The following is a 15,965-nucleotide window of genomic DNA, read 5'->3' as shown; positions in this document are numbered from 1 at the left end:
TCTCTTAAAAAACACATAACTACAAGCCGTAACACCTAGGTTCTGCTATTTGCTCCAGTAGTTCATGTCCATTTTTAAATTTACAGAATCATGGAATTGTTAGGGTTGGAAAGGTCCTCTGGAGATGATCTCGTCCAACTCCCCGGCAGAGGCAGGGGCACYTAGAGCAGGTGACAAAGGAATGCATCCAGGTGAGTTTTGAATGTCACCAGAGAGGGACACTCCACGGTCCCCCCAGGGCAGCCTGGTGCTCTGCCACTCTCACTGTAAAGAAGYTCTCCTTCATGTTGGGGTGAAACCTCCTGTGATTTTGTTTATGGCCATTGCTCCTCGTCCTGTCGCTGGGCACTGCTCTGGCACCATGTGCTTGGCACTCGCTGCATTTATTTGCCAAATAACTTAATCGTTGTGTTTCTATGAAGACAGTAAACACGCGTTACGTTTCTGTCTGAGCAATTTACTCTCCATCGAATAATCTCATTATGGTGACGGTGAGAGACACGCAATTGGAAAACCGCATTCCCTTCAGAAGCCCTTCAAGAATAGGGAACAGCGGGACACAGTCCCCATACCCTTCCCCTTTCCCCTTTTATAAGGCGGAGAACACGAGCCAAGCAGCGACACCCTCCYCTCCCCGCCCACGGCCCGCTCCCGACACGCTCTGCCGCCGACACACCGGGCCCTGGGCACAGCCCGCCCGCCCCGGGGCGGTGCTCGGTGACGGACGGGCCGAGCCCGGCAAGCCCGGCGTGCCGGGATGACGGAGGCGGAAGCGGCCCGGGGAGGATGTAGCGGCGCTGGCAGCGGCTGTGGCGCCGCGATCTCCCCGCCCCTGCAGCCGGCCGGCCCCGCCATGGAGGTAACGCGGGGGCGGTGCGGGGGGGTGAGGGGCCGCGGAAACCTCGGGGGCAGCGCGGGTGGGGAGGGTGAGTGACCTTGGGATGCGGCACGGGGGGCCGGGGAAGGTGCGGACCAGCCTCTSCCACTCGGCGGGTTCCCTTCCCTCCCCGCTGTGACGGGGGGAGAAGCCGGCGGGCCGCTGCGCACCTTCCGCAGCTGCCGTGGGTGGCGAGGCCCCGGCGGGCGGCAGCCGTGAGGGAGGCCTGGGGCCGCCGGTGGGATGGGGAGCCCTGCCSCTGCCTCTGCCCTGCGGAAATGCCAGCGCCGGTGCGGCTACGAGGGGGGTTCCTTAATGCCCCCCTCCTGCTCAGAAAGTGGGGACGTCGCTATGTTGGCATGGGCTGGGGAGAGCAGGCGGTGCTGACTCGAGGGGAGCGACACTCAGGTGACGCACGGCGAGGGCGTCCAGTGGTTACTGTGTGAAAGCACACAGGGGCGAACAAGCGCTCCTTTTCCACTGAGGTGACCCGATGTGTTAACAGTACGTCAGCTGTGAAACACCTGCCAACACAAGCAAATAAAACCCCTGAAGTGTCTGTATCTAGTGTGGCTTTCATAAACACCGTGGCAAATCCAAAGGCAACATTGAAGCGTTTAAAGTTCACACGCTAAATTAGCTCTTCTGGTGGTGTCTGTTGCTGCTCCCGTGCTGCATTCTAACAGAGGTTTAATGCCACTGTGTTGAAGCAATCACAATTCAAAATGTGTTCTGATATGACTTGGTACACTTAGAGTTAAGGATGTCTGATAGTTGCACACTGCTCAGAAAAGTGCTGTTCATGATGGTCATTACTGCCACAGTTCACAGCAAAAGCTAGTATTTTGTGTTTCTGCATTGGTTAGGTTTTCTAAGAGTACCTTAAGCTATTGCAAAAGTAAGGGATGCATAGGAGTTAAAAATACATAGAACATCTTGGAGTGTGACATGGAAACCCTTCAATGTAGGGGGCAAAGTAGGCTTGAAGTAAAATCTAAAAGAGGAACAAATGTGTGTATATATATATATATATATGTATATCAGTAAACTATGGAAGCATCCTGATTTCCGAATGTTGGACTAGAAACCATGCAGAAGAGTGTCTTGGGCTTAAAAGCATACTTAGTATCTGCTGGCTCTGCAACTTGGATGCGCCTAATCAATGGAAAGTTCAGGGGTTTTTGGTAGCTGAGCTTCCTCATTTTTCTTCTAATTCARGTGGCGCTTGCCCTCTACATGAGGTGCTTCTGGTTTCTCCTACCAGAACAGCAAAACTGGTTGCATTTTTTYACATGGTATGTGGTTCTGTCTCAGTATGTATGAGGTTAAAGGAGTAAGAGTACTGTGAGAAGTAAAATTCATCTGACCTTGCTATAGTATGGAGAGAGGTGAGCTGTCATTTTCTGAACAGTACATGCAGTTTGTTATACTTCATTATGCTGTCTAAGTGCTAAAATATTAAGAGTGTAAATTTTGACAAAGCTTTACATGCTAAGAACATCTGAAACTTTAAAGCTTTTTTTTTTTTTTTTTTTTTTTTTTTTTTTTTTTTTTTTTTTTTTTTTTTTTTTTTTTTTTTTTTTTTTTTTTTTTTTTTTCCCCTAATGCTGTACAGGCACATTATTTGCTAATAAGTTTGCTTTTGCCATCTTAAAACCCAAACACTTAGGCCATGTGTTACACAGATAACTATAACTGCCTTTGTCCTTGGTCTGTACTTGGACTGATATTGCTAAAGGTGATGCTTTTTATTATCTATATCACCTTTTTCCTCTAAATTATTAGTGATTGTCCATTCTTATAGTGTTCAGATCCAGTTTGGATCATCCTTAGTATCTTCTGTAAGGATTTTGATTTTTTTTTTGGCAGAATAAAGAGAACAGCAAAATAAAAGTGAAGGTGTATGCGTATACATGCACACACACACACACAAACATCTATATACATAACTATACAAATATTTATATGTAGACCCTTTCACTTTTATACCCTTGCACATATGACAGTGTGAAGGAAAAAGCAGGGTAGAGGTCAGAGCTTGGAAATGCTATCCCTGTTAATACTGGAAGTGTCTGTTCCCTTTTGCTTCGCAACATCATGGCTGTATCTGTTTCCTTGTGTTCCTGATTATACATAAGCATGTCCCATATAAACCACTGTAAAGTAACACAGTCTCCCAGATTAAGCCTGTGGAAGTTTACAGTAGAAGCCATTTTGCATGTATGTTAGTAACAGGGAGCCCAGAATTTTCAGATATATTTGTCACGCTAGCAAATCGTAGTAGGAACTAGTATGTTTTTAAAAAAAAAGGAGGAGTATAATTTCTTCAACTGAGCCCTGACTTTGCCAAGTCTTTTTGAATATATTTGATAGGCTAACAATTTTAGTGATAAACCAGTGTGTTTAAGAAGGAAACAAAATAAGATTAGTTTATGTGGTTCAAAAGTTCCCAAGGTTTGATTTAACTGTAACTCCTCTACAAGTTTTTTTTTTGTTGTTGTTTTCTGTTCGTTTTTTTTAATGTCTCTTTAAAGAACAAGATAGTGAGTCATGCTTTTGAAACTGCTTGTAAATAAAATTAATTTTCAGTAGTRTATCTGCTTTAGATGTCAATTCAGTAATTGAGTCATAAGATCATATTGGTTTGGACATTGGGAATTTTCTATTCTGCTATTCTAATAACCATGGTAGATCTTTTTCTCTTACATTTGTGACTAGTCCTAATAATATCTGTTGTTTTAAAATTTTATTTTATTTTTTTTCTTGTGCTCTCACTGTATTCAGTTATTCTCAGTGTTTGAAGACTTCCWGTTAGTTCCTTCGGTAGTCTTACACTGAAAAGTTAGTTACTGAAGATTGTACTTTATTTTGTTGTAGGTTCAAGATGCTGGGCAGGAGATGGTGGCATCCTCTGGCACACCAGGGTCAGGCAAATCAAAGGTAATCAGTCCTCACAAACCTGATTTATTTGGGTAGCAGTAGTTGCAAAGGTTACAGCTTAGCATGCAAACAGTGACTAATAGGAAGACTAACATATTTTTAACATTTTTTCCAAACAGGAAAAATTAACTTATAAACATTAAGATAAAATGTTTTGGAAACCATGAGGAAAAAAATCTCTTTTTGGGATGTGACTTCCTGTTCTATTTGATAAATTATTAATAGCATGCAGTCTGTTTCATAATGGACACAGACTTCTTTGCACATGTTGGAAGTAAATTTAAACAATGAAAAGGTTAGATCAACATGCTATTTTCAAAATATTGTTCAAATTATGTTACKGAATTGTAATCCTTCCCAACTGAGTTTTCCTAACTGACGCTGCCCAATTGTGTGCTCCAGAATTATTTCAGGAAAGTAAGAAACTCAGACAGAGTTAGGAGTAATTACTGTTACTGTACTTGAAATAACAGAATTGGATAACAGAACAGCAGCAACTTGGACTTTTATTCTTCTTGGAAATATTACTCTTCTTACAAATGTATGGTAAGGGTTTCTTGTCCTAAAATTCAGCTTCCTGGAAGTCAGATACTAAAATGCCTTGCTTCAATTTCCCTTGGGGGTAGAGCARACTGGTTTCTCTGACACATACTTTTTTTACAGCTGGACACATTGCCCAAAGAAGACCTCATCAAGTTTGCAAAAAAGCAAATGATGCTTATACAGAAAGTGAAATCAAGATGTGCAGGTATCTTACTGGAAAGAACAATTTCTGCTTTAGTGCCTGGTACTACCTGACTATGTGTTTTTGATAGGTAGACTTAAAATTTAGGATATTTGCCTAGAATTTATTTTTCTCCAATTTTGCCATTTATGGTGGGAGGAATAGGGCTGAAGTAACTTGATTAAGAAAGGGAAGAAAAGAAGTATTGCTTTTGTCAGGTATTCAATTAATTTTGGTTTGACAGTATGGTATAATGGAACAATGTAGCTTGTGTAAAAGTTGAAGTGGGATTTGCCATTATCTGTTCCCCATATTGATGCAGGGATATAGACCTGTTGTTTTTCAGGGAGCAGATGGGGGGGAGGAATGTCTGATACATTTTTGCATAATTAKTACTGTTGTAGAGTACAATGGCTTCTTTAAGATAGTTTGCTACTTTGTATTTGATCATTTGTTGCTTTAACAAGAAATTGTGAAATATGCTGAAAAATATTTWTGCTTACCACCTAAAAGTATGTGGTGTAAATCTGTGCTCTCATGTGCTATTCTTCTCCACTCTGCTGTCCCTTTTCCTCCAGTGGCCCACTGCTTGAACTGGTGTCACTTCTCCTTGTTTGGAATGACATTATGCTGACTGCTGGTAGCTGCCCAGTGAATCAATAAGGATATAGGGATGGGCCATACCAGGCTTTTTTTCAGTGGGATTATTCATAAGATCTTGTTTTTCTGCCTGCACCTATTTTTAGAGAAACAGTAGGAACTGAATCTTTCCTCTGATTTAGATTGACCATGAAATAGAAGATAAGATGATCATCAAAAGAATTTCTGTCTGTTGWGCGTCTATCCAAACAAGGACCTTTTGTTTCCTCAGGAAACCATGCTTGATGTCAGGACTGGAGAAGTAGTACTGAATATTTGTTCTCTTTCTGCTAGTCCTTTCTATCACTCAGTAACAAAGTAAAATTGATAAATTAAAAGACATYCCTGATTTGAATAGAAGTGTTGTCAGGCACTGGATTTACTAGAAGTTTGCTACTGTGATGCAGCACCAATTCATGTGGTGAAATTTCTTTACATTTTAAGAACTGGAGAAAGAAACTGAAGAACTCAGAGCGAAGGCAGCTGCTGCAGGAACTGACGATATTATTCAGGTATTGTATTACATAAAATTAGCTGAAATAAATCCACAGAAATAATGTGGATTTATAGCTTAAAAATAGTAAATATTTTTAAGTAAATAGCTTAAAAACTGTTTTTCAAATTGAATGGAATCAATCTGCAGGAATCCAAGATAGTTCCTAAAATCTTTTTTTTACTTTTCCCCTCATGTCCTTTCTCCTCTTGCTGGAAACATTATTGGTTTAGTATACAGGAATAGTACAGAGAGTACACTTGCCAGGCAGAACTTATCACAGCACTTCAGTACTTGAAAGGGGCTTATAAGATAGGAACAAACTTTTCAGCAGGGCCTGTTGCAATAGAACAAGAGATAATGATAAARAGGGTTGATTTAGATTAGGCATAAGGAAGATTTTTTTTACACRGAGTGGTGAAACACTGGAAGAKGTTGCTCAGACAGGTGGCAGATGTTCCACCCCTGGCAATATTTCAGATCAGGTTGGATGGGGCCCTGAGCAACCTGATGGAGTTGAAGGTGTCCCTGCTCGGTGCCGGGGCATTGGGCTAGATGACCTTTAAAGGTTCCTTCCCACCCAAACTATTCTATGATTCTGTGAATGCTCCCACCAGGACTTTTCCTTGTGTGGCTGGTTGAATCAGCTTTTGTTTATTTTGRAATGACCATTGCAGAAAGACTACAGCCACTTAGAAAAGTTCTGAGACAATCATTTGATGAGATTAGAAACCCATAATTRAAGTTGCATGTCACAAGAAGTACTTCCAGAATCTACCTTACTCAGGATAAGGGTCATAGCACACAAAAGTGAAAATTGGTAGTGAGGAGAAATTTCTCAATTGGAGAATTGTTTTCAATAATTTGGATGGAGATTTCTTTCTACAGAAAGGGAGCTTGCCCATCACCACCTGGTAATAAAACACTAACTGATCACAATACAGTTCTTAACAGAACTCAACATCATTCTTTTAGTCCACCTATTTCATACCAGTCATGTTTGGACTGAAAGCAATTTTTAAAACAGGCAGATGTATTTATTTGACAAAAAGGGTCATAATCAATATGTTGAGTTCCTGTATTTTGCAGAAATAATTGTTTTCATTGTTAAGAAACCCTTCTTTCAATTATCTTTCTCATTTAATATTAGGCTCTCACAGAAAGATTGGATGCTGTGCTTCTGGAAAAAGCTGAAAGTCAGCAGCAGTGCATAGCTCTGAAAAAAGAAAATATTCAAATAAAGCAAGAAGCAGAGGTACTGAAATGAGCCACAGAACATTACTGAAATATTTCAGAATTATATTTATTTTCTAGGTTTGGTTRTTGTGTATCTAATTTTAATCTTTTTATTCACTTATCTGAGTTCTGTCTTCTAAAAAAATCTAAGAAAATCTACAGGCTTTATATATTAAAGCATATTTTCTCTGTATTCCCTAATTCATAGTAATATATATAAAGTTCCTATATACACTGTCTAGATCCACAGCTGCAAGAAGAATTCAGTCTGTGCATGAAAAGCCTACAGTTTTCAATCAGCTCTGTCTTTTCATTGGAGACAAGATTTGCCTTTAGATATTCATAAGAAGGAGCCTCTCAGCCAAGACACCTAGATTATGTTCATAATCTCAATTAATAATATAGTGAAGACTGAATTGCTTGCAATTGATGGACATTGTTATATTCCAGATACTTGAATTTGATGCACTAAAAGTAAACTGATCTTTAATACATTATCAAAATAGCTGCTAAAGCTGAAGTTCTATCATGCCCATTTTGTGAAATTATGCTAGTAAATATGATTTAGGACTTAGTTTTCCTTTCTCGTTTTGCAGACCTTCTTGCACTCTTGCAGTCTCTTCTGAATTGARTTGTCCTAATATAGTTAAATATTTAAAAGCTATAGCAGTTTTTAAAACTAAGGACTACTACTTTTTCTTATTCATTTGTGTAAACAGTTCACTTGTAAGTTCTGTGTGCTAAATTACCAGTGTTTAATAATTTGCTTGTTTGTTTAGACTGCAGTGGCTAAAACAGAAGAATTGCAGAAGCAACTGGAACAATCAAATATTGACTCGCTAGAAGAAATAAAAGCTCTGAAGAGTGAATTAGCAAATGCACAATGCAAGCACAATGAGGATTTAAAGAAGCTGAAAATTGAATTAGATGARCAAGTGAAGAAACAAGTAGAGCTGGTGGAACAGGTTGAATGTTACAGTGATAGTCAAAAAGAAATTAGAAGATTASAAGATGATGTCCAAAGAATTAAATCTACTTATGAGGAGCAGATTTTGTGTCTGAACAAGCAGTTAGAAACTGTGAATGAAGACAAAAACAAAGAAGTGACTAATCTGCAAGAAACTATTAAAAGCAATTCTCAGTGTTACCATAATGAAATAAAAAATCTGAATGAAGAGCTTAAAAAATTAACAGTTGCCCATCAGGAAGAGGTGTCAGAATTGATGCATCGGATTGAAATATCATCTAAAGAAAATGAAGAAAAGCAAAATCAAATAAATCAGTTACAGCACAGTTTGGCAGAGAAAAATGCCAAGGATGAAATRCATGGTCATACTGACCAATGTGAATCTGAATTGGAGCAGCTGAGAGAAGTTTTAAATAAAAATTTAGGAAACAAGATAGATGTTGCAGAYACACAAGAAGAACCTTGTGTAGAAGCAAAAATGGAAGAAAAGGTTAGGTACCTGGAGCATAGTTTAGAAGAGCTCCGGTCCCAACACAGCATATTAAAAGACGAGTTAACTTACATGAGCAATGTCAAGCTAAAACTGGAAGAGGAGATCCATCGTATGAAGGATGAGTACTTTCATGAGCGGGAAGACTTGGACTTTAAGATWAATGAATTGCAGCTTACCAAAGAAGATTACTGTTGTGTAATTGAAAAACTAAAACTGGAGCTTCAAGCAGCAGGACAGCACTATGAAACTGTTGCAAAAGAGCACAAATTAGAGATTCAGACTCTGAAGGAGCAACATGAGAGGGAAATTTCTGAATTAAATGAAACTTTGTTATCTAGTTCTGAAAAAGAACRGATGGCATTAGTTTTTGAAACGCAGGAACTTAAAGAACAACTTGAAAAACTAACTCAGGAGAAAGAAGAAGCTGTGTCCAATTACAACAGCCTGAGAGAAACAATGGAAACTCTACAGGCYGAGCTGGGTGAGTCTGCTGGAAAGATCAGCCAGGAGTTTGAATCAATGAAACAACAGCAAGCTTCTGATGTCAGTCAGCTGCAACAGAAACTCCGGGCTGCTTTCAATGAAAAGGATATTCTTACTGAAACTGTAAATCGGCTCCAGAAAGAAGTAGAAAAATTGTCATCTAATCAGTTAGAGACAGAAGAACTTCAATGTAAACTTGTTAGTCTTCAGGAGGACAATAATACAATGGCAAACTCCATCAACCAAAAAGAGTTTACTATAAGAGAATTGGAAGAGAAGATCATTGCTCTTACTGATCRAAACAGGGATATTTTAAATGATGTAAAATGCTTGGGTGAAGAGAGAAAAACCCTTCAGGAAAAGAGCAAGCAAGAACAAGTTAAAATTCAGSAACTCCAGCAAGAAGTAGATGTTGCTAACCAGCACAATAATGGCCTGAAGGAAAAAGTAGAGGAATTAACAGAGAGACTGAATGAAGCTTTAACWACAAAGGGTGAAAATGCTCAAATGCTAGAGCAACTAGAAAAACAGATTGAATCTCTGGTACGTGATAAAGAGCAGCTTTCATCTGAAGTGTCCACTCTTCGTGAGGAAAATAGGAAACTCATTCAGGAAAAAGGTGAATTAAGTGAAGAGCTGGGAGAGATTACATCTGAAAAAGACARTTGTTTAGCATTAAAAGAGCAGTCTGAAAACTTAGAAAAGAAACTACAAATAGTGATTGCAGAGAAAGACCAAATATCAACATTACTTGAAAATGAACAAGTGCACACATCCCTTGTAAGAACTCAGCTGTACCACCTGCTTGAGCAAGTGGGGTCTAGTATTTCAGATTCTAATGAAGAATATGATTCTCTTGRCTTGTTAAAAATTGCAAATGAATGCTTGTCAAAAATTAAAGAAGAGCAGTGCCTTGCTAAACAAAAGGAAGATGAAGTAATTAATTTGCAGCRGGAAGTTGAGAGACTAGAGGAAGAAAATGCAGCTCAGCATAGAGAACATAGATCCCTGATTCAGGATTTTGAAAAAGAAAAGGATCTCTTGAGAGAAGAACTGGAAGGAGTGGTGTCTGAAAAAGAAGCGCTTCAATATGATATCCAGGAGCTGAAGAATGTCAGTGAAAAAGCAAGGATTGAAAATCAAGATCTTTTAGCTAATATTGAAGAGATCAGTCAAAAACTTGCTCTTTATGAAAGTCARATACAAGAACAGCAAAAAGGATCTGAAAAGCAAGACGACTTAAATTTCATTCTGGAACAAAAGGAAACTGAGCTTAGAAATGTGAAAGACGAACTGAGTTCTCTAAAGGTTATATTTTGTTATTGAAGTATAAAGACTAAACCTCTAAAGTCTTCAGAATTAAGGTTCAAAGAATACTTTCAATTCTCTCTTTTCTTTTTTTTGTCTTTTTTTTTTTCCCTTGGCCTGAAAGTGAGTTTCCCTTCTAGAAAGCACATAYATATTTCTGAGTTTTCTAGCACCTCAGAATTCCCTTCTTTCCCCAGGAAAAAAAAAGAGGCAGACAAAACCAATCATAATGCTTTTTTGACAAAAGTTGCTTGTACTTGAACCTTTCTTCCTATCAATATCCCTTGAAGCAATCAGTTGACTAGATGGACTAACTGACCTCATAATCTTTCACCTCTTTACTTCCTGTGGCTCCATCTCAAACAAAACTGCTGCTTGATTTGCATTAACTTAATGTCTTGGGAATTGCTGGTTATATAAAATTGACAGCTGCAGAATTAGCTTGTCTCCCATTTTTTGTCCTTGGACATGATGGAAAGCAGCTCTTAAAAGGTTGAAAGATTCTGCTTTCAGCGTAATTATGCTTTTACCAAGCTGGTATGAAGTTGTTCATAAAGACTTCCTTGGTAGTAAGAATGTAGACAGTTTTAGCTGAGGCTGAAACTTCTGGTGGCTTATTAGGGAAAAAACAGATACCACAAACAAATTTTTGTAATACTTCTTATATCTTTGTTTATAATACAGAATTTAATGGAGACAATGACTGAGAAAACTGATCAACAGTCTTCAGTAGCAGAACTTCAAGAAAAAATTGGTATCTTTCTCACTGTTTTCTTTTATGTAAACAGTTTGGCTTCTTTGGATTGTTAATTTTTTCTTTCTTTGCATAATTGTCCTGTATTTCCACAAGCTGAGGAAGATGGGGAATGCAGCTTCCTATAATATTCCTTTCATTGGGGATTTAAGAAGTTTTTAGCCATTTTAAGTTGGATATAATTTGATATTTTAAGGCTTTTTTTCTCTCTGTACACTAAACAGCATAGTGGATTTAATCTATTTTTTTTTAATGCAGGAAATTTGTCAGTAAGAATCCCTGGGTTGCCAGAAGGAAAGGGAAGCAACTCTGCCAAAACTACATTTATCCCAACACATTAGCAAGAAAATGATTCTGAGTTGTTAAATTTATGTAGAAATAGATGGGAATATGGCTCTTAATGTTAACTGTGATGGAAACCTCTAAAACAGGGAAAGATTGTCCAGGGAAAGATTGCCCCTAAGCTCTCTGKGTGTCTGTTTTGGCTTCAAATTAAAAGTTTAACTGAATGAAACATTTGAATATCCCCCTGCTTTATATTTTGTTTGGTTTTAAAGTCATGCAGATATTTGTGTTCTAATTTAATTTCATTTCATTTCTTGGGAGGAAATGGAAAGGTGTAATTTTTAATTTTSTTATGTATTTATTTTAGGGATGCTCGAAAAAGAATCTGCTGAGAAAGGAGAGAAGCTAAATAAAATTAAAGTGGTGGCTGTGAAAGCAAAGAAAGAATTAGATGCCAGCCGAAAAGAGGTACCCTGATTACTTCCTAATATGAAGAAGATTCTGCATGAAGGGTTCTGTTTTAATGACACACGCTTCTTTTTATAAGGTGCAGGCTCTGAAGGAAGAGTTGGAGTTGGTTCGATCAGAAAAAGATCAGTTGTCTGCTTCAATGAAAGATGTAATTCAAGGAGCTGAAAGCTATAAGGTAAGCTTACAAAAATCTGTTGTCTGTCAGAAAATACTTTGTGTTTGAAGCCTTGCCTTTATATACATTGCTATTTACTTGCACAGCTATGTGTGGCAAAAGAAATTGTGTCAGTGCAGTTGAATACCAGAATAAAGAAATGTAAAGTTCTCGTAGTAGAACCATGTGGCTGCTCTCAGAAGAAAATGAGGCACTTCCTTTTTACTGGAATGTTATTTCAAAACCCTTTGAATCTAGCATCAAACATACCAAGCAATGTGTTGCTGAGGCAAATCATAAATCCCTGTGAATTCTTCAAAGTACGTAAAATTGAAGATCAGTTTGGAAGTCCTTWAGTGATGAAGACAAACCTGTAATTCCCTGCGGGCAAGTCTTCTTGGAGCACATCTCTAGGCAAGTGAAGCAGAAGCATCTGACAAGTCAGCATTGCTTCACCAAAAGCAAGCTGTTCCCCATAACACTTAGGAGGAGAAGCTGAGGGAGCTGGGATTGTGTAGTCTGGAGAAAAGCAGGCTCAGGGGAGGCCTCATTGCTCTCTACAAACATCTGAAAGGAGGTTGTAGCCAAGCAGGGATGAGTCTTTTTTTCCCAAGCAACAAGGGATAGGACAGAGGGAAATGGTTTTAAGTTCCACCAAGGGAGGTTTAGATTGGATATTAGGAGCAATTTCTTTATGAAAAGGATGCCCAGGTGTTAGAACAGGGGAGCAGTGGAGTCACCATCCCTGGAGGTATTTAAAGAAGTATAATAAGTAAACACTGCAAGTGCTTTATATACAAGTATATAAAGTAAACACAGCACTTAAGGACATGGGTTAGTGGTGGATTTGGCAGTGCTGGGTTAACAGCTGGACTCAAATGATCTTAAAGGTCTTTCCCCATCTAAATGATTCTGTGATGTCATTGAGAGTTTTGCATCCAGGCTTGTCCCTCTTTCTCCACTCAAATACAAGAAGGACATTGATAACTTGAAGTGATTTCATTGGAGGGATGACCAGGTTGGTCAAGGGAATGCAATAAGTGATGAGTACCTGCACAGCCTGGAGAAGACTTCAGAGGAACCAAACAGGAGTCTTCCAGTACCTAGGAAGACATTATGAAGGGAAGAGAGTCAGGTTATTAATGGTGGTGCAAGATAAGGCAGTAGTCCTCAAATGAAATGAGAGATTCCAGCTGGATAAATTGATAAACATTTTTATGCTGAGAGAATGGTCTTGCTTTGGAATAGGTTGCCCAGTGCAGTAGCCAGCTCGACCCTTGGAGGCAGGTCCTTGGAAAAGGCTGATTGGACAAAACTCTAAGCAACCTTGTCTGATCTCACTGCTGACTCTACTTAAAGCAGGAAGGTAGCACCTGTTAAGCTGTCTTCCAACCTGATGTGTTCTAGAATTTCATGAACTGAAAGAGATTTCTCCCAGAGCCTGTAATGGAATKATGGCTTAAATTTCATTCTGATATTTCTGATGTTACAGTAAGACAACTCATATGCTGAAATACTAAGAAGATAAGCAGGCCTCAGAGGTATAAAATATGCTTATGCAATACATATTGTAAAAAAAAATATGGTTTTGTGTTTGTATGTGTTAAGAATCTTTTAATGGAGTACGACAAGCAAGGAGAACAGCTGGATGCCGAAAAAGGCAGAGCAAATAATCTCGAACGTCAGATAGATGACCTCACAAAGCAGCTGCAGGTGTCATCCGAGCAGGTGAGTTCTCTATCTGGGTCTAATCTATTAATAAGTACTGTAAAAATTATAATCTCTGCCTAGTGGGTATAACTTTTAATCCTTTGTTACTGTAGTTTCATGACCTAACTGTGTTTTGAATAGTGGCTTGAAATTCAGAGTGATTTGTTTGTTCCTTTTCAACAACTGATAACTTGCCTGGGCCTTGACAAAAAATAAATATATCTAGAATGTCTGACTTTGTTAGATTAGAGCTCAATAGAAAGAGTTTCATTGATCCCAGGTCTACTCACAGGAAAGAGCAGATCATCTCTGCCTTAATTTTGGACCTACAACTCTGCTGCTGRTATCAAACTTGCACTATTTCTCTGCACACCTACACTTCTCATGAAGTGCAGTAACCTTTAACAGATATCTTTTCTTCTATTTCTTCAACAAWATGTGGGTTTGGGGTTTTAATTTTTTTTTGTTTAATCAACAGGGTGTTTAAATATACTAAATGAATTACGGATTTTGCATTTTTCACAAGGATGAGACTTTAAGATGCATTGTAAAGTACTATAGTGGTATTCTGAGGAGTCTAAGATGGTTGTTAAGGATCAATGAGACACATTTTTGCAAAGCTAGCTGCAATGGGTTTGGTATTTAGGATTTCAACTCCCAGGCCCCATACACTGAAGATCCACCTAGACCRCCTTTTCCTTATAAACGCAAGCCAGTAGTGGATAGCATAGGGAGAAATAAGAAATAATAGTATATATTCTGCTGATTATGCAGGCATTGCATTTTTTCAGTTTGCTATAAAGGGTTTGTAAATAAAACGCTGTTTAGGTAATTGACATCTTTCACATATACCTTATTCTTAGTAGGTGAAATAAAGACTAAGATACATCATTGAAGATGTCAAAATTCAATCTGTTTAAGTCATTGCAAAAGTATGGCAGATGCAATATAGTTCTTGCTGTGTACTGATGAAAGACTTGGTGATTCAGTCAAAGCTTGCAGTTCARCCTTTTTTAGGAGTTAATGGTGTGATCATTTGTTTATAAATACAGCAGCTGTATTTGAAGTGGGGCAATAAGTGTTGAAATACTGTACTGTTGCAAGGGGAAGGTGATTCTTGCMGAAAGCATATACATTTCAAAGTATTTTTTAAGATCTCTTTTAATTTTAGTTGTCTTACAGAAAGCAGGGCAAATTAACTGAACAAAGTAACCAAAATGTGCTAATGACTTCAATCTCACTTGTTACCTCATCTGATTTAAAAGAATTAARCTGGACAATACTCATATGTAGAAGTGTAGTTTGTAATGGATTTGGATAGAAATTAGTGTTGGGTATTTTTTTAATATAGAAAATACTTTATCAGTTAACATTGCACATAAGTTCAGCTTATGTTTTTATCATTCCACTGTGCTAATTTCAGCATGATCAGTTRCACTCTACTAATGAAGACCTCCTGGCTCGTGTTGAAACACTGCAAAACAATGCTAAGCTGTTGGAAACTCAAATACTGGAGATGCAAAGAGCCAAGGCAAAGGCTGACAAAGAGCTAGAAGCTGAAAAGCTTCTAAAAGAACAGAAAACAAAGGTAGTACTTTGTAGAGATGGTGAATGGGYTGAAGCATTGCTTTCACTGGGTGTGATTTCTGTAAAGCCTTTGTAAACTGTGTTTTTATAGATCAGATTCCATACTTTCTCTCCTTGTTACTTGACTGTCTTTTTTGAAAGAACTTTACAAGGCTGACTATTGAAGTAAGTTGGGGGTAGTTAAAGAATGTGAAAACCACTTCATAATGTTATTGKTTTTTCTCTGGTCCACAATGATTTCCTAAAAAAGTAATCAACTATGTTTGTGTGACCCAAGTGTGTGTGTGTGTGTAAGTATAAAAAGATGCTGACATCTATTTTGAAATTGGACTGCATAGTTGACAACTATTTAAATTTCAGGAATATAGTGGTGCTCTCCGAGAAATGGAGGAGCTTCAGATGCAACTTCAGAAGGAAAAGAAACATCTGCAGAAAACTATGCAAGAACTAGAGCTGGCCAGAAAGGTACTACCAAATGAACTACCAAAGATTTTAGCCCACCTGGCTGTGTTGAATCCCTCCCTTTCTGTTCTGAGCATTTTAAAGCTGGAGGTTTGCAAAAGAGAAAATGTGATGGCTTTCACCCCTGATTGTGTACTTGGAGAGTTGAAATGTACTTCTGGGATTGGTTTTGGTTTTATTATTTGTTTATTTGTTTGGTTTGGGTTATGTGGCCTTTCATGAGTAGAAATAGGAGYAGAATTCAGATGTCTGGAGTATGTGTGTAAGGCTGAGAAATTGCCTTGRTTGTAGGGACTGAAGATGCAGAATACCTACTGACAAAACTAATAACAGGTTTTCCAAAGCTTTTGGTTCTTGTTTGAAAGCACGTTATTATTTATTG

The 15,965-nt window shown here is 38.4% G+C and overlaps 1 protein-coding gene across 1 annotated transcript in view; it reads left to right on the top strand.

Annotated features, from left to right (window-relative positions):
- The first annotated feature begins 708 nt into the window (after positions 1-708).
- The window catches only part of GCC2 (GRIP and coiled-coil domain containing 2), a 29,930-nt gene continuing 14,673 nt past the window's right edge, over positions 709-15,965 (top strand). Inside the window, exons 1-12 of the mRNA XM_057363887.1 lie at positions 709-859; positions 3,755-3,817; positions 4,481-4,565; positions 5,625-5,692; positions 6,824-6,928; positions 7,689-10,160; positions 10,845-10,914; positions 11,567-11,667; positions 11,747-11,845; positions 13,433-13,552; positions 14,958-15,122; positions 15,482-15,586. Coding sequence (XP_057219870.1) covers positions 758-859; positions 3,755-3,817; positions 4,481-4,565; positions 5,625-5,692; positions 6,824-6,928; positions 7,689-10,160; positions 10,845-10,914; positions 11,567-11,667; positions 11,747-11,845; positions 13,433-13,552; positions 14,958-15,122; positions 15,482-15,586 — 3,555 coding nt within the window. The 5' untranslated portion in view covers positions 709-757. The remainder of the gene's footprint in view (positions 860-3,754; positions 3,818-4,480; positions 4,566-5,624; positions 5,693-6,823; positions 6,929-7,688; positions 10,161-10,844; positions 10,915-11,566; positions 11,668-11,746; positions 11,846-13,432; positions 13,553-14,957; positions 15,123-15,481; positions 15,587-15,965) is intronic.

Source organism: Malurus melanocephalus, unplaced genomic scaffold, assembly GCF_030028575.1.
Source record: "Malurus melanocephalus ecotype Western Australia unplaced genomic scaffold, MMel_1.1 scaffold_1, whole genome shotgun sequence".
NCBI lineage: Eukaryota > Metazoa > Chordata > Aves > Passeriformes > Maluridae > Malurus > Malurus melanocephalus.
Note: the sequence above shows the minus strand (reverse complement) of the source record. Positions and strands in the feature narration are given on the sequence as shown.